At 30.4% G+C, this 19,139-nt stretch overlaps 2 protein-coding genes across 4 annotated transcripts; both read right to left on the reverse strand.

Moving 5' to 3' along the window:
* Nucleotides 1-1,117: 1,117 nt before the first annotated feature.
* LOC149054744 (UDP-glucosyltransferase 2-like) lies at nucleotides 1,118-3,553 on the reverse strand. Of its 2 annotated transcripts, XM_089228450.1 has the most exons (5): nucleotides 2,720-3,553; nucleotides 2,377-2,596; nucleotides 2,016-2,235; nucleotides 1,799-1,942; nucleotides 1,118-1,350 (listed from the first exon to the last, which is right to left on the reverse strand). In XM_089228450.1, coding segments are annotated over exons 1-5 (1,419 nt in total). In that variant the 3' UTR covers nucleotides 1,118-1,349. The 2 variants fall into 2 exon arrangements, with proteins under 2 accessions (XP_089084576.1, XP_089084575.1); XM_089228449.1 differs by lacking the exon at nucleotides 1,118-1,350 and having other exon boundaries at nucleotides 1,540-1,942.
* On the reverse strand, nucleotides 3,442-19,111 carry LOC149054745 (UDP-glucosyltransferase 2-like). 2 transcript variants are annotated; one of them, XM_089228452.1, is made up of 6 exons: nucleotides 18,884-19,111; nucleotides 17,162-18,001; nucleotides 16,366-16,585; nucleotides 16,044-16,263; nucleotides 15,900-15,983; nucleotides 3,442-3,584 (listed from the first exon to the last, which is right to left on the reverse strand). In XM_089228452.1, exons 2-6 carry the CDS (start codon nucleotides 17,972-17,974, stop codon nucleotides 3,575-3,577), a joined length of 1,347 nt encoding a protein of 448 aa, XP_089084578.1. In that variant the 5' UTR covers nucleotides 17,975-18,001; nucleotides 18,884-19,111; the 3' UTR covers nucleotides 3,442-3,574. The 2 variants fall into 2 exon arrangements, with proteins under 2 accessions (XP_089084578.1, XP_089084577.1); XM_089228451.1 differs by lacking the exon at nucleotides 3,442-3,584 and having other exon boundaries at nucleotides 15,133-15,983.
* Nucleotides 19,112-19,139: the final 28 nt, after the last annotated feature.

Below are 19,139 nucleotides of genomic sequence, written 5' to 3' on the forward strand. Positions count from 1 at the left end.
TTTTATACAGGGCGATTCTTTTAAGTGGGTACACTAATTATCTCGAAAAGTGTTTACTTTTTTCAAAATATTTTTTTAAATGGTTTCATGTTGTTAAAAAACCAACGTTTTTATTAAAAAATTATATTTTTTATCCTTATCATTTTTTAAGTTTTTTACTTTTTTGAATGACAACATAGAGTTTTAATTTCATATTCAAAAGCAGAATATTTTTCTAAGTATTTTGATTCATAATAATCGAATTTAGGACGAGTAGTTTATGAGTTATATGAATTTAAAGTTTTGACAAGCGGAGTAGTGGACAAACATTTTACGGGGTAACCCCGTACCACTCCACTCTGCCAATCTAAACTTTAAATACTTATAACTCAAAAACTACTCGTCCTAGATTCGATTTTCAGACAAATTGAAAATTTCAGTCGTCTATAAATATCTCAAAAAAAGTCAAAATATTTTGAAAATTAATTCATGAAAAGAAAATGCCAATCTAAATAACTGATAAAATTTTCAAGTATCTACGACGTATACTTTTTGAATAATAACAAATATTTAAAATCGTTTGAGGATAAATCGTTATCGTAACGCTATTTCGTAAAAATTTAAAATTCAAACGCACTTAAAATTTTTCCTATAATGATGCTTCGAGTTTTCTCTATAGCTACTTGAAGGAAAACTTATCAAAAACTTAGTGTTGTATTTTTAATCCTTAGTTATAAACGCAAACAATTTTATGATTTTTCAACTTCAAAATTACTTGCAAATTTTCGCATTTTCGACAGATTTCGTAAAATTTTGAACTATAAACGCTTATTAAAAAAATTGTGACTTACGATTTTTAAATTTTTTTAGCTACAATAAGAACAACTCATAAGGTACCTTGTATTCACTTTACAAGTTTTTTTGGTCGTCCAAAATTTTTTACCAACACTTCAAAAAAAAATTGAAAATTTCAGTGGTCTATAAATAACTCAAAAAAGTTAAAAAAATTTGAAAATTATGCTGTATATAGATAAAACTAACATAAACATTTGGTGAAAATTTCAAGTATTTACAGTGATTATATTTTGAATGACAACCATATAAAAAAATCGATTTGGTCGAAAATTGATTTTGCGTAAAAATACCCGTTTTTCTTTCATTTTTTTGTTGTTTTTCTCGATTTTGTTGAAAACTATTGGAAAATGTTAACTTTTGACCTCTATAATGCACCAAACATCTTCAATTTTACATCGGAAATCACCCCCAAAGTTTGAAATCGAAGCATTATTTCAACTAGTTATGCTGTACACAGACACAAAAAAAAAACACACATCATTGTAAAATCAATACATTCATCACTTCGTTCAGAATCTAAAAAAAAAGAAAAGAAAATATAACACATTATGTATTTAAAAACCGTTCATATGCAATACAAATTTTTAAAGTATAGAAATATGTAGTGCATGTCAAAAATATGTCAAAATATGCGAAATAAAACTTTGTATTTCAGATTTATTAACTATTATTAAAACTTATAGCTTCCTAACTATTTTTTGGACTGTTTAGAAAAAAACACACAAATGCATATAAATTCGGGCCCTAAATTAAACATTTATTATACGAGTACACTATTTTTAACAAGTAAAACATTTATTATCTGTGTACTTTAATTTTATTTTATTCACGTTTTTCTTTGACACTATTAAATAATGTTGAAATATGTTTACAAATCATTTTTAAACTGTAATAAATTATGAAATAGACAATAAACCAAATGAATAAAAATGTGATTATTACATCAATTAAAAAATATTCATACCACTGCAGGTTAAGAGCGTGAGATTTTAAATGTGATGCTCCTTTATGACGTAAAATGTACTCTGTCCAGTAAACCACAGATTCTGCAGGTGACATGGGTCGATCTTTGAACCGTTCAGAAGTGATTTTAGCGTTTTTCTGGTACCTGTGTTAGATATACATCACAGTAGTGGTGAATATCAATTTAACATTTTATTAAATGGCGTAAACTTCCTCACCTGTCGTTGTTGACAATCTTCAAAATAGCATTTAAAAACGTCTCTTTGGTGACGGAAAACAAGTCCATAGATATCGCCATCCCAGCGTCGACCAGATTATCAATATTTCTCGGTTGATCGAAGCAAAGTGGAAACCCGAGTACAGGCACAGCTGCGTCAACAGCTTCGTATACTCCAGATATTCCTCCATGACTGATAAACAGTTTCATATTAGGATGCACTACATAATAAAAATAATGCCAGATTAAAATTAATAATTAACATTATAATTCAGTATGTAAAATGTGATGGTATACAGTATAACTGTATAGTCTATAATATATATTTATACATGTCATAATTTCAACATATCTGCACGTACAGAGAATATCCCGTTGTGGAAACCATTTCCGTATCATCACATTTTTTGGTATACCCGTCATTTCACCTTCGTATTTCCACAGTACTTTTTGCGGAACCCGAAAGAGAGCTTCTCGTAACGCGCTCTGAACATTTTCCGGTAACGACGTCATCAAAATCGTCGAGCCTAACGTAAAATAAATCACACCATGAGGCGCTACGTCGATGAATTCCAATATGTCCTGTTAAAAATGTAGACCTTATTAAGTATGGCACTTGTATAATTCCCAAGGTGTTATAAACTTATAAAGTATATAACTAATATCAAATAAACAAACTGTAATAGACTATATTATATTGAATACCTTTGGTATCGGTCCTGGCGGTGTTAGATGGATGCCGCCGATTTGCACGACGTCCGGTGTCAGTGGCCTCGAAGGTTCGGTGATGAAGTGCGTGTTGGTGAAAATTACCGACGGTTTGGCCAGATCGACTGCATCGAACGGCCGGGGATCGGATTCTCGTAACCGGCGATCTTCTTGCCACAAAATCCATGAAACGTAAATCGTTTGCAACGTGTTGGCGAAACGATCGACAAACTTTTTGGGAACGCTACGGTGGAACAGCAAGTTAGAGACGGCCGCAGGGTTGGCGACGTGACCGAAGAATGAACGTTCCGTGTACGTGATTATGGGCGGTGGGACGACGTATATGACGGGAACGCGGAGAACGGTGGCCGCGTACGACACGCAATCCGAAATGAGCGCATGGGCGACCACCACTTCAATTGAATGCGATCGGCTGTCCAAGAAGAGTTCTCGCATCCGCGGATGTTCGAATATGGTTCCGCAGTTGTTCCGGGTAGAGTTCAAGTTGAACGCGATCATCGTCCGCGTAGACTGAAAACTTTTAAAGTGCGATACGTTCATCCCGACCCTCATCACCATGGCGTCAGATACGTCCACCTCGGTGTAAAAAGGACGATCGCCGTCCAAAAACGGTGTAAACACGGTCACGTTGTGGCCGCGGTCAGTCAATGCCCGTAGTACGGCCCGCATCATGTTCCAATTGCTCTTGCCGCCGTGCGTCTGCACCGCCAAGATGTTGGCTGCATCGATCGGCGTCCACGGCAGGAATGGTGTTGAACACGCACATAACGTGATCATTAGCACCAAGAAACTTAATCTCGTGGTTTTCATTGTATAGTTCCTTAAGTTCTGTTAAAACGAACTGTAAATTAAGAAAATGGGCATTGCTGCATGCATTAAACATAATACACATAGCACGTTATTGGCTACTATTTTAGATTCTGATTGAAGGTATGAATTGTATAGACTTTGCAATAAGATGTTTTTTTTTTTCATTCTCGGTATAGGACAAAGGTTGTAGAAGTACTTAATAAATGTCGGTTTGATAAAAAAAATTTTTAAAAAAGAGATTTTTTACTTGAAACTGATTTTAGTTGGTATTATACCAAATTATGGGGAACCTTGTATTGATTATTCAAGTTTTTTACAGTGAATAAAATTTTTTTGACATTTAAAGAATAAGATCTAAATAAAACGGCAAATTTAAAAAGTCTATAAGGTTAGGTTAGACTTACTTAAAAAAGGTTAGAATATTTTGACAATTTTATCAAGTAAAGAAATTAATAAAATAAACATATGGTGTAAATTTAAAATGTTTACAGTTATTTGTTTTTGAATAACAACAAAATAATAAGTACCTATGTCGGTACAAAAAAATTTAATGAATATCCAATATTGTATTTCAAATGCTCATAAAAATTTAATTCGATTTTCCGGTAGCAATGTTTATTTGATAAAAGTAGACTCATGCAGAATCGTGTATTGAATTTTCAAATCTTAGTTTTAAAAAAAAAAATTTTAATGAATTTTCAACTAAAGTAAATTGTAAATTTTCGTGATTTTTACGTATTTTGTTAACATTCAAACTTTCAATACTTATTAAAAAAATTGTGACTATCTATTTTTAATATTTTTTAACTACCACTATGACAATATATTATGTATTGTATTAAATTTTCAAGCATTTTTACTCAATTAATACAATTTTATTGTCATTAATAAAAAAAAAGATTGAAAATTTCCATAAATAACTTAAAAATATTTGAAATATTTGAAATATTTTGAAAATTTTATCAAAAATATAACAAATTATCGTAGATAAATGCAATTTTCATTGAATGTTTTGTACTGGAATTTAATATTTTTGATAAAATTTTTAAAATATTTCAAATATTTTTAAGTTATTTATGGACATTTGAAATTTTCAGTCTTTTTATCAAATATATAAAATTCCAATATAAACATTAAACATTCAATGAAAATTGCATGTATCTACCGTAATTTATTTTAGAGTTAAACCATTATCTAAAATCATTTTTCTCAAAAATTGATTTTGAGTAAAAATCACAGTTTTTCATAATTTTAGATTCTGAGCGGAGCGAGGAATGTATTGATTTTACCATGAAGTGTGTTTTTTTTCTGTCATCACGTTATGGAGCAATAAAAGTACTTCGATTTTTGACTTCAGTACCTCGTTCGATCAGAAAGTGAATTTAGTTGATACTTAGGGGGGTCAAAAGTAAAAAATTATTAATATTTTTCTAAATAATCGGGATAAACAAACTAAAATTAAGGGAAAAACGATAAATTTTACGCACAATCAGTTTTCAACTAGGAACGATTTTGGTTTTTGATATAACTTTAAAATAAATGACCATACATACATGAAATTTTCCGTTTCCGCTCAGAATCGTTTTTTGTATACAATAATAAAATATCATTGGATTCAAATTTAATTCCAACCATTACAGTAACCCACTTATTGTAACCTAATGTACAGGAGAGCAACACCCACGACTACTACTTTTAGATTCTGAACGAAAGAACTTCATAAAAGTTTTTTACATGCATTCAAATTTTAATTTTGACAAAATACATATTAATCACGAAAATTCGCAAAACTTATTTTAAACTAGAAATTCATAAGGTATTTTCCTTTTATATCTAAGATTTGAAAATTTAAAACAAGGCTCTTACATATTTTTACAATAACAGTTGAAAAATAAAATAAATATATAGCCACAATTTTTTTTTACATGCATTCAAATTTTAATTTTGACAATATACGTAAAAATCACAAAAATTCGTAAATTATTTTAATCTAGAAATTCATAAAAAATTTTCTTTTTAAATCTAAGATTTTAAAATTTTTAATAATCTATAATATACAGGATGTTATAACGTTCAGAATCGTTTTTCGTATACAATGATACCAGCTATCATTGCATTCAAATTTAACCTACCTTAGTCAGAGGTCCACCCCACCCCCAATGTACAGCAGAGCGATACCCACATACCCGATTTTTTTTTTTTGTGTGTGTGTGTACAGCATAACTAGTCTAAATAATGCTTCAATTTCAAACTTTGGGGGTGATTTCCGATGTAAAAGCGAATATCCTTGGTGCATTATAAAGGTTAAAAGTAAACATTTTCCAACAGTTTTCAAAAAAATTGAGAAAAACAAAAAAAAAATGACAGAAACGGAAATTTTTACGCAAAACCAGTTTTCGACAAAATCGATTTTTTTATATGGTTGTGATTCAAAAACTAATCACTGTAAATACTTGAAATTCTCACTAAATATTTATGTTAGTAATATCTATATACAGTTTAATTTTCAAAAAATGTTGACTTTTTATGAGTTATTTATAGACCACTGAAATTTTTGATTTTTTTGAGAATTTTTTTTTGAAGTGCCAGTAAAAAAATGTTGGATGACCAAAAAAACTTGAAAATTTAATACAAGGTTCCTTATGAGTTGTTCTTATTGAAGCTAAAAAAATTAAAAATCGTTAGTCACAATTTTTTTTATAAGCGTTTATAGTTCAAATTTTTACGAAATCTGTCGAAAACGCGAAATTTTGCAAGTAATCTTGAAGTTGAAAAATCATAAAATTGTCTGTGTTTATAACTAAGGATTAAAAATATAACAGTAAGTTTTCCTTCAAGTAGCTATAGAGAAAACTCCAAGCGTCATTATAGGAAAAATTTTAAGTGCGTTTGAATTTTAAATTTTTACGAAATAGCGTAACGATAACGATTTATCCTGAAACGATTTTAAATATTTGTTATTATTCAAAAAGTATATGTAGTAGATACTTGAAAATTTTACCAGTTATTAAGATTGGCATTTGCTTTACATGATTTAATTTTCAAAATATTTTGACTTTTTTTGAGATATTTATAGACAACTAAAATTTTCAATTTTACTAAAATTTGTCGCTAAATTTTTTTTAGCCCTATAAAAAGACTTGAAATTTTAATACAAAGTTTCTCATAAGTTATTCTTATAGTTATTAAAAAATTATAAGAAGAAATATGCACAATTTTTTTTATTAGCATTTGAAGTTCAAATATTGACAAAAATTCGTCATAACCATGAATATTCGCAAATTATTTTGAAGTTGAAAAATCATAAAAATGTTTGTGTTCATAACTAAGGATTAAAAATACAACACTAAGTTTTCTATAAGTTTTTCTTTAAGTAGGTACCCATAGAGAAAACTCGAAGCGTCATTATAGGATAAATGTTTTGAGTGTTTGAGTTTTAAATTTTTACGAAATCAGGTATATGTATATCTATGATAATATAAGGTATTATGAATTATGATAACTACATGCAATGTTTTTGGAAAAATTGATTAACCATGCCTTATTCAAAATGCGTCCTAATTGAAAAAAAATATATTTGTTTCAAAATATAATATATGACAATATTTAAATATATAATATATCCTAGACTGACAAATCATCTTCGTTCAGAATCATTTTTCGTATACAATGACACCTATCATTGCATTCAAATCTAACCAACTCTAGTCAGACGTCCACCCCACCACCTAATGTACAGCAGAGCGACATCCACTTACCCGCTTTTATTTTTTCCCCGGTGTTTTTATAACTACTAGAAATTTCAAAATTTGACCTCCTTAATGCACCAACTAGATTGACTTTCCAACCAAAAAAGCTACTGAAGTTAAAAATAGAAGCATTATTTCGACAACGTATCGCGTACATACACACGCATACACAAAATTAATTAATTAATAATAAACACACATCATTGTGAAATCAATCCATTCTCATCGCTCCACTCAGAACCTAAAATATGATAAACGCAAAAACAATCTGATGAACTTCAAAGAAGTAGGGACTTCTAAAGAATTTAAAAATATTTTAAAGACTATTCAAATACAAATGCTATAATAATGTACCTATTTAAATACGTATTCTAATCAATTTGAAAGTATTTTTAACAAGACTGCTGTTTATTATGTAGTGCTATATTACTGCTATTGGTACGTTACGATACTTAAAAATATATTATATGCCTAGAACTAGATAGATAACTTTTTCAATACCTATATAATAGAACACTCATATTACTCACCTTTCGGATTGTTGAAGTTCACTAGATTACTAAATATTAAGCTATCATAGCTACTTATAATAATTAATATAATTATATTATAGATGCCATGGCCGATCGTATAAATCGCATAAAAAGATAAAACAGCTACATTGCAATAACGACCTACAATTTATAATACATCAATTATCAATCCACTAATATAAAAAGACAAATGTTAAATATATAAAAGATAATTATTTATGACTTTATGATTAGGTACACCAGTGTTTATTGTGTTTACACGTACTATAAGTTCGTAACATAATACTTATTCAATATAGAAGTTTAAACCATTAAAATGACGAAAACCTATGAGAATGTCACGATACCAAAAAGCATATACCTACGCTAAGGTTATATTTTACAGAATATTATATTTATAGTAGAATAAAGTATTTTTGTTGTACCTAATATATAAATGATTGTCATTATATATAGTTACGTCTTGGGAAGATGAAGTAAAAACATGCATCAAAAAGTCGCGTTTAAAGCCTAGAATATAGAAATTATATATTATCTCAAATATGATAGTTGAATGTTTGTGGCTTATAAACTCATTATTTTTTTTAATTTTCACAACAGTTTTTCTGACTAATGCTTCATCGTAGGGTTCAGAAATGAGATCATACATTGGATTTTTCCTAATTTTAACTAATAAAAATATAAGGTAGTTAATACCTATCTATGTATATTCATTTATTTAAGTTTAAAAATTAAGAACGATAAGATGATTCAACTGATATTATATAGAGTATAATATTATCTAAATTACAATAGGTCTACCGTAAAAATCACAGCACACTACTCAACATTTTCCTTTTACAAAAAAATCTATGAATCATAAACCCATTTTTGTTAATTATTAACCATGGCAACGAAAACTGTACAAAACATTGATTAAAAAACATTTTCGTGTATCCAGGTTGAAAACAAAATATTCATGTTAACATATTTTAATAAGTTCAGATGAATTGTCATACAGTAAATTTTGTTTAAGTATAATTTACTATGATCAACAGTTAAAGAGTAATAACAATTAAGTACATGCAGAACACGACTGTTATAAATAGTCATCATATAGTAAAACATTTAATATTTGTGTAATTTAATTGATATGTCTTCTGTCAGGAGCAATTAATAATTATATAAATGTATGCTACACCGAGAGCGTTACCATTACATAGTCACCGTATGCGTGGCGATTTTTCTGACAGATTTCGAGTTGCCATGACAACCAAACAATAACAAAGATAAAATTAATGTTAGAGTGTTGGGTTGCCCCTAGCAACAGATTATTAATAATAATAGAATAACGTTGCCATCCTTATTATATTTAATAGATTCTAAGCATAACGATAATAATTAATATTTTTAAATTATTAACTTTTTACTTCTTATATCAAATGAAATCTACAGTAGCCGCATGACATCGCATGCCATAATATACATGTATCGATATATTTGCATGAAGCGTCAATACTCTCTTTTTTATTCACGTTTTTCTTTGACACTATGGAAAAATGTATAAATATGTTTGTGAATCTTTTTTAGGCCATAATAAGTTATTAACAATATAACAAACACAATAAATAATAAAGTCAAAATTATATGATTATATCAATCAAAAAATATTCTTACCACGTCAGGTTATGAGCGCGTGCGATTTTGAATGTGATACTCCGCCCAGTAAATGTTTTCAATGGTTATGAGAACAAGACCATGACAACAAGGTGGCCAATCAAATGTTGCGATTAAAAATCTCAGGTTACTACAGTGGTATGCAATTTTAAGTCATCGGAATGTAGAATTTGGTCGGAGCTACTTGAAATATATGTAGATGCAATTTACAGAAACGAAAAACATAATTTTCTGCAAAGCTGTATTTATGGTAAACAACACAGAGTCATTCACATCGAGTAATATTAAAACTAAAAAAAGAACTAGCGTTGTATGCTACCTACCTGTACTTTGGTCGCGTTATATATGTTATCTACCTTTCGGTTGATATCTACTTTGTACTGAGATTGATATTGCAGGTATAACCGTATAATTATAAACATCTATAATACACTCTACAGCCTACACTTTACACATATAATAGTTAGTAGATACATGACTTACGGTTTGGCTCGTAAAAGTGGTGTGTAATTAAATTATTTTTTGTCGAATCAAAATGAAAAATTGTATTGACTTTTATAGACATGTTATTTGCAATGACAAAACTTGCAACGATTTTTTAAAACAACATGGTGTTTTGACCACTGCTAAAGTATGACAACAATAAATTCAAATAATAAAGTATGTGGATGAGGGGCTATTAAGGAATATATGAAGAATACCCAAAAAAGTGATGAAGAAGGTAAAATTATTATAGAAAAATGTTAACGTTGTCAGAAGAAAGGATGCCAAATATTTCAGTCCATCAGAAAACAAAATAAATTTTTACTTATGTTGACGAAAATGGAAAAAAGTGTCAAAGTAAAATAGGCATAAAAACAAGTGGTGCCACCAACTTATTGGAATGGCAGTTAATGGGAGAGTGGTTCACTTAATGCATCCAAGAACCTTTTTGACTAGTTTTTTGAAGATATGAAAAAAAGTTCTTTCATTTAATAATGCCCAGATGCCCAGACGATACCTACAATTTACAGCTTCCAGGGCGGAAAATTGTAGATAACATACAAGGCCAACAAACAATAATTGTGGTAGTGTTACGTACCCTATCAATATTCAAAACATAGTGTACGTTTCTACTATGAGTGGTTGATATAACTAAGTAGGCAATTAACATAAAATAACATGCCGAGGTCATTGTAAAACACCAGACTAGATAATTAAACTATAAAAGCATTGTCACACGTCTCTTCTCGGAAAAGGTCTCTGTTACTAAGAAAGGATGTGAATCGACCAGAATAACCAATTACGCCAGGAGACTCAAACTCTGCCTTGTGCCAGATTTCACCACCACATACTACCACCTACTCCTACTGATACGAGCATATATAAGGGAAACCACGACAAGAGCTCGTCAGACGGTTTTTAAAATGTGAGCCAGACGGTTAGGGACATTTAAGACGCTTAGAGGCAGGTCGTAAAACCACTCATTGTCATTTAAAACAATATTTCAGAGTAAGGTCGTAACACCGCTCACCAACACCTTTATAGCATATAAACTGTATTTTTGAATCAAGTTTTAATAAATTGTGAAAATAAAGACATTATTACATTGTATACATCAATATTTCATCTCTACGTTGATGTATGAATCGACGTTCAGTCGGGACGTAACAGTAGATACATTTTTCATGTAGATAGCATACGACGCAAGTTCCCTAAATAACTACATAATAAAAAGTGAAAAATAAATTTGAACTATTTTTAAATACAGTAAAAAATTAGTTGAATGTTTCAGTAATTTCTTTAAGAGGTGGTTGTAATCTGGAATATAAAAATGCTGAAGTTTAAGCCATATTGGATAAATTTGGTATCAAAGCATGGGACGAGTGTACCTACGGGCTACCATCACACCTCAGCAACATAGCAAAGTGGAAAGGTCAATGAGAACAATCGTAGAAATGGCCAGAGCTATGTTCTTTACAGCAAAAATTTGTCTAAGACAATTTAGGCAAAATCAGTGAATACAGTCGTATATACAATACATTTTCCTCATGTTACTTGTTGAATGATATCAACTATTGTCTATTTTTATCTTTTTTCGGTGTATTGTGATAATAAATATAACTGAGTATTTGATCAAAGATTGCTCGTTTTACACATTATTCAATGTTAAATATCAGGGCTTGAAACCGATTTCAAAACCGGTTTGAGAAATCGGTATAAACCGTTAAAAACCCGAAATCAAAATCGAAAATGAAACCGAAAAAAATTGGATACCGGTATTGTAGTCTAAAACCGAAACAGTAAAAATTTGGATACCGGTATTAAAGTCAAAACCGAAATCGAAAAATTGAATATCGGTATTATAATCTAAAACCAAAACCGAAAAAAATTGGATACCGGTATTATAATTTAAAACCGAAACCGCAAAAAATTTGATACCGGTATTAAATTTAAAACCGAAATCGGAAAAAATTGGAAACCGTTATTATCACATCTCAATTTTTTTAATTTTAATATTTTAAATAATGCTTTTGTTTAATTAACGTAAATTATTTTAAAATGTACGTAAATACGTAAATCGAATTGATACACCCATGGGATCATGATTAAAATATTGATAACCATTTCACTATTTGAAAAATTAATATAGTTGTTTTATTATAAATTATAATAGGTAGTAATGAATAATAAATAATATTAATTATTGAGGCAATAGCCGTCATCAAAACAATAGAATACATACAAAAACAAAACAAAATGCTAACAAATAATCTGATACTCACTGATTCATTGAGCACACTACGAAGCTTAGAAAATACTACAAACCCATCTGACATTGCTAAGAACATACAAGAAAAAACCAACGAACTAAAGCTTAGGGGAACAAATATCACTTTCATTTGGGTATCAGGACACACAAATATAAGGGGGAACGAGACGGCAGACCAAGCAGCAAAGGGAAGCGGCACAACCTAACAACCAGAATATATACAGTTCCTGGACATAGTAACATATGACGACATCAAAACCCAAATTAAAAGCAATACACTAATAAAATGGCAAACGCACTGGTCAAAACAACGGACCAAACTCAATGAAATAAAAAGCACAATCCTAAGTTGGAAAAATCAATATCTCAGCAGAAGAGAAAAAATTATTATAAATCGTCTCCGAATAGGCCACACAAGGATGACACATAAACACCTCATGGCCAAAGAAGAACCCCCTCAATGTGCAGCCTGCGGGGTTACACTAACTGTGAAACATATAATAACAGAGTGTTATCAATATTCAGAAGTTTTGGAGAAATACAACATTCCACCCAACTTGTATGGAGCTCTGGGACCGAGCAACGAGACCACATCGAACATGATAGCCTTTCTCAAAGGATCGGATTTATACAACAAAATTTAAACATATTGATAAAAAAAAAAAAATTGTAACATTAACTTAAATAGTAACCATATGTAGTTAGCATCATATAAACATTGTAATATTCTTAACATTGTATCTTAACAAAAAACTAATAGCCTTTGTTGTTGATGTTTTTTTAGTTCAATAAAAAAAAAAAAAAAAATATTAATTATTTATCGGTAGCACATTTGACAGACGAAAGCCCGTATATGTGTCTTTAAAAAATTTAAATATTGGCTTTGGTGTAAAACAATGTGGTAATATAAAATAGTACTTGCAATAATAATTAATTATAATAGTTGATTATTATAGGTAACAGGAACCATAATTTTTTTCTGTTATAAATAGTTAAAATTATATTTTAATTTTTATACTTTTCAGTGTTCATAAATTTGTGTTTAACTATCCAAAAAAAAAAAATTCAAGTGTGAAAATACTATATTATTGTGAATTTATAATCCTTTTTTACTATAGGTATTATATTTATTTTGTCTTTAAAACAATCTAGTATTATTTCATTGTTATTCATAAAATGTATATAAAAAAAAACAGAACAGGGAGAAGGTTTGCATCAGAAAAAATATAGTCTAGTGATAAATGTAGGTACTATCTTTAAAGTTTAAACCATTGACATAATTTTGTTCTAGGTTCCTTAAAGCTTGTAATTTGTAGTATAAAATTACAAAATCACTATCAAAACCATAATTTCATAATATCGATATTGGAAAGTTGAAACCGAAATCGTAAAATTTCAAAACCAGTATCCAAAATCGAAACTGAAACCGATATTTCGTAATACCGGTATTGAAAAATTGAAACCGAAACCGAAAATTTTAGAAACCGGTATCCAAAATCGAAACCGAAATCAAAATTTTTCAATCGGTTTCAAGCCCTGTTAAATATTCACTCGTTAAAACACACAAATGGATAGACGGGAAGCAAGCATCTCAAACATCCTGTCAGAAGTTCTCCACCCAGACAACATAAGACAAATAATAAGCTTTATTACTAAGTCCAACCTTATCAATAGTATTTAATATGTAACCCAAATAACATCTAAATAATTTAGAGTTAAACTCATTGTTGCCAATGGCCATAGTTGCCGAAGCTTAATTCAAATAAAAAAAAAACACACACACACAAAATTTGAATAAACTAAAACAGAAAGTTAGGAACCGTTGTACATCCATTAATAAATGCATTTATTTTTTTTAAAACTATTTCATAATAATGGTACCATGATCGAATTAATCAAACTCCAAGATGAAAAAAATTTAATTAAAATTGACTCCTGAGAGTAACACAAAATTCAAGGAAAAAGGGGCCAAAACAATTTGATATAACTAAAATTGCAAGATATCAAAAATCAATGAAATGTTTTGGCATTGAAAGGAGAAATTTTAGTTAAATTAATTTGAACTCTTTGTTCAAAGATAGTCGATTGATGATTTAAATACGAGGGACCCGAGTAAGTCTATTATATGTTTTTAATTTTTTTTTTTTTTTTGATTAATGAGAATAAAATTGTATTCGTTGGGTAAAAATGTTTCAAAATTTAATACAAGGTTCCCAATGAGTTTATATAATAGCAATTGGAAAATATTAAAAATGCATAGGCACGACATTTTGTATATCCATTCAAAGTTCAAATATTGACAAAATTTATTTAACTGAAAATTTACAAATTCTTTAGTTGTTAAAAATATATAATACGTTTACATTGTATAGCTAAGGATTGAAAATTACATCGAGAAATCAAGCTACTGTTTTTATGTGATACGTATTTATTAAGTGTAATCAAAACGAATCCCCATTTGTTATAATTTTATTACCTCATTAACCTTAACAATATTATTAAGTTATATCAGTCCCATTTTATTATGCAACATTGTAATATTAATAATAATAGTTATAAGTAAAACGAATGTATACCCATATTCCATATACGGTATAGTGGAATGGATAGGCTAGGAATCTAGGATGTTTAAAATTCAGCACAATACCTGTACACAACTTCTAGCGCCGTCTAAAGGAACTATGAATTACTATTATAGGTACTTTTATTATGAATAATAATAATTAAAAGTTCGTAATAATAAACTTCTAAATTAAATTAAACATAATTTATATCGTAATATAGTGTCATAACTTACAATATAAGGAACCTTAGTGAAGTACATTTTATAGTTCACAAAATAAGGAACAATAAAAACCAATTATATTAAATACAATAAAATTATTATAATATATATATAATATACATATATAGGTATAAGTTATTTAAGATAAGTATAAAATTATGGTTTACATTGATGATCCCATCAAATTTCAATAAAAAAGTCTTGAGTACCTACTAAGAGGAAGTCTTCTATAGTAAGTTATATATGACATTATCTATACTGATCTCCAGACTAATTGACTGCATTAATATTTAATACATTACAACATTGATGTAATAAGGAAAAAGTATTATTGGTAACAGCCAAAATTTCATTTGAGTAATTTTTATAAATTTTAAAAAATAAAAATATAAATAATTATTATATTAAATATATTTACTCAAATATATCGATAAGGAATCGTCGAAGTATTGTTATAACGGTAAAATAATTTTCATATTAAAAATATATATATTGTTATTCAGTAGGCGGTATAGTCGTATAGGTATTCGATAAAGACATGAATCGCTTAATATACAAAAACAAAAACAATTTTTTTCCACAATTTTATTGAGACTTGAGAAAATACTTATTACCTATATTATAGACCCTATATAGGAGACGTGACTGATTCGTGTTGTTTTATTTAGTTTATTCACGTTTTGCTTTGAGATTATAGAAATATTTATTGATGTGTTTAATAATCATTTTTAAACAATAATAAATTGTGAACAATATGACAATCGCAGTAAATAATAATGTGAAAATTACATCAACCAAAAAATATTGATACCACGAAAGATTTAGTGCGTGAGACTTTAAATGTGAAGCTCCGTTATGGCGTAATACGTACTCAGTCCAGTAAACTACAGAGTCCGCGGGTGACATGGGTCGGTCTTTGAACCGTTTGGAAGCAATTTTAGCGTTTTTCTCGTACCTAAAAATGGTTAAAAATAATAATAATAATTTTATTTTTTAAAAACGGAACAATTATTACTTTTCATCGTTGACAATTTTCAAAATGGCATTCATTAGCGTATCTCCGGTAATAGATAACAGATCCATAGATATAGCCATCCCGGCGTCGACCAGATTGTCAATATTTCTCGGTTGATCGTAGAAAAACGGAAATCCAAGTACAGGTACACCCGCGTCCACAGCTTCGTATAATCCGGATATGCCTCCGTGACTTATGAACAGTTTCATATTGGGATGCACTATATGTACATAATTTAATCATATTATAATCAATAGTTCGAGATATTGTTCAGTACTAAATTATAGTGTATATGTCATCATTTAATTATCTCGGCACGTACCAAGTATATCGCGTTGTGGAAACCATTTCCGCGTCATCACATTCTTAGGTTTGCCAGCCATTTCGCCTTCATACTTCCACAACACCTTTTGCGGAACCCGAGCGAGCGTCTCTAGTAACGTGCTCTGAACATTTTTCGGTAACGACGCCATCGAAATCACAGAACCAAACGTGAAGTAAATAACACCGTGAGGCGCATCGTCAATGAATTCCAAAATATCCTGTCGACATGATGTAAAACGACCGTATAATTCTTCAGAATTTAAATACAAGTCATAAATCCATAATTCAAGTTCAGTTGCATAGGAAAGGTTATAGGCAAATGGAACCCTACGACAAAAATGCAAATTTCTATAAGGTTACAAGATTTAATTTTAAATGTTGAAGTGTCTTCAATTTTTTATCAGTGAGGTTAAAAACATGTTAAAAGTGATTGTATATAACAAATGTTTCATAAACATTAAAATATTGTACACGACTGAAATGAAATACCATTTCCCACTTTTCAGTTTATTTGGCGTGGCATCTACTATATGTATTATTAGTCTGTACCAAACTACCAAATATATAAAAGCGCGCCGGGTGGCACACGAAAATCGGTCGAAACTCGCACATGGACTGGCGACCAATGATGACAGGGCGAATAGACTCGGCCAGGGGGGTCCGAGGGTAATTTGGATGCGCTTTAATTTGGTACAAATTTTTAGGTACTGTATTTACGTGTATAAACTATATATGGTACTGTTATTATATTATTTATAACATATTATTATGGTATACATCAAATATTCGAATACCTTTGGTATCGATCCTGGCGGGGTCAGATGTATACCGCCGATTTGCACGATGTCCGGTGTCAGTGGCCTAGAAGGTTCGGTGATGAAGTGCGTGTTGGTAAATGTCAATGACGGTCTGACCAAATCCACGGCATCGAACGGTCGGGGCTCGGATTTTCTGAGTCTCCGTTCGTAGCTCCACAACAGCCATGACCCGTAAACCGTTTGTATGATGTTGGAAAAACGGTCAACGAACGTCTTGGGTACAGCGCGTCGGGACAACAAGTTGGAGACAGCCGCGAGATTGGGGATGTGGCCGAAGAACGAACGCTCCGAGTACGTGACAATGGGTGGTGGCATAACGTATATGGCGGGTACGCGGAGAACGGTGGCCGCGTACGACACGCAATCCATCTCGAGAGCTTCGACGATTACCGCGTCGAATAACCGCGACCGGTGGCCGTTCAAGATTTCTCGCATCCGCGGGTGGTCGAATACGATTCCACAGTTTGTGCGCGACGAGTTCGCGATGTGATCCATTATCGTCCGCGTGGACTGACAACTCGTAACCAACGTCGCGTTCAATCCTACCCTAACCTCCAGGTTACCGGAAACGTCCACCTCTGTGTAACCGTCTCTGTCACCGTCCACGAACGGCGTGAACGCGATTACGGTGTGGCCGCGATCAGTTAACGCCTTCATTACGCCTTGCATCACATTCCAGTGGCTCTTGCTGTGGATTGTGTGCACAGCCAGGAAGTTCGCGGCTCCGACCGACGTCCACGGGTGGACAAACGATAAGGCGATCAATAAGATCAGAAGACGCGAAGTCATTGTTCGCAGATCATTAAGAACTGTGACCTGGAATTATTCATACAACTTAATTAAAAGTGCATTTTACTCCTTCATGCGAACATAAGTTACAATAAAAAAATGTAATGACTAATAGCTTATTCTTAAAATATTATTTTATTTTCGTTTTAGCGTTCTCCTGTTCTTGCCGTCCTGTAACTTTGTTAGGTTAAGTTTTTTTTTTATAAATCAAAGTTATAGCTCTATTTTGTTTTAAAAATCCCCAACACTTCCTTGTCTGATCGTAAACGTCGACGTATTATACTTCATTTTCCCGGACGATAAAGATAATTTTTTAGACCTGTTATTTTCTTTTGTGATGTAATTCTGTAGATTTAGTGATGAAAAATACAACAATAATATTAACTATTTAATAATAAATGCTGCAATAAAGTTTACTGTAAATATGTAAATTTGCTTATTGGTTTTTAGGTTATTACGAAAAGTTGCCATAATATAGGTACGTGTAGTTGTAGTACAACCTTACAAAAACTTTAATCTTCAGTGCTAAGGCAAACGTGGACCTTTTGGATGATTTTTGTAAAGTTCAAACAGAATTATTATAATGTCAACCGTAAAGTTGGTATTAAAAATATTCGTGTTATAACAATTTACGAGGAGTGTCCAGCAACGTCCAATAATATATTCATGTACAAATTGTTGTACGGGTTTTTGTAAGTTCATGCATCATATACATGTTAGGAGGTAGCATACTTATTTCATGACTTCATGTACCTATATGGTTATTGTAATTTTGTTTCATAAGTACCTACCTAGTTTAAAACTAAAAATAATTTAAAGTTAATAACATATAATATAGCTATTAATTATTATCACTATTTTTAATAAGTGATTAGTTATTGGTTTATTACAATTTTGTTTGATACTTACCTTTAAAATTTTAAAAATTGTATCGCCTCGTACAATAGTAGTTATTTTTTTTTAATTTAAAATATGAAAGGCAAAGAAAAATTACATGTAAAAATTTCACATGAAATACAATCTGTTGGAATTTAATATACTTAACACTAGCATTTTAATATCTACGAAACATAAATCGTTCATTATATAAGTAGGTATAACTAATATGTGTACATATATAAAAGTACCTACACGGCGTGAACCTATATAAGTAATTTATGATTAA

This window comes from Diuraphis noxia, unplaced genomic scaffold, assembly GCF_037042655.1.
Source record: "Diuraphis noxia isolate RWA-SAM2 unplaced genomic scaffold, SU_Dnox_SAM2 contig0005, whole genome shotgun sequence".
Taxonomy (NCBI): domain Eukaryota; kingdom Metazoa; phylum Arthropoda; class Insecta; order Hemiptera; family Aphididae; genus Diuraphis; species Diuraphis noxia.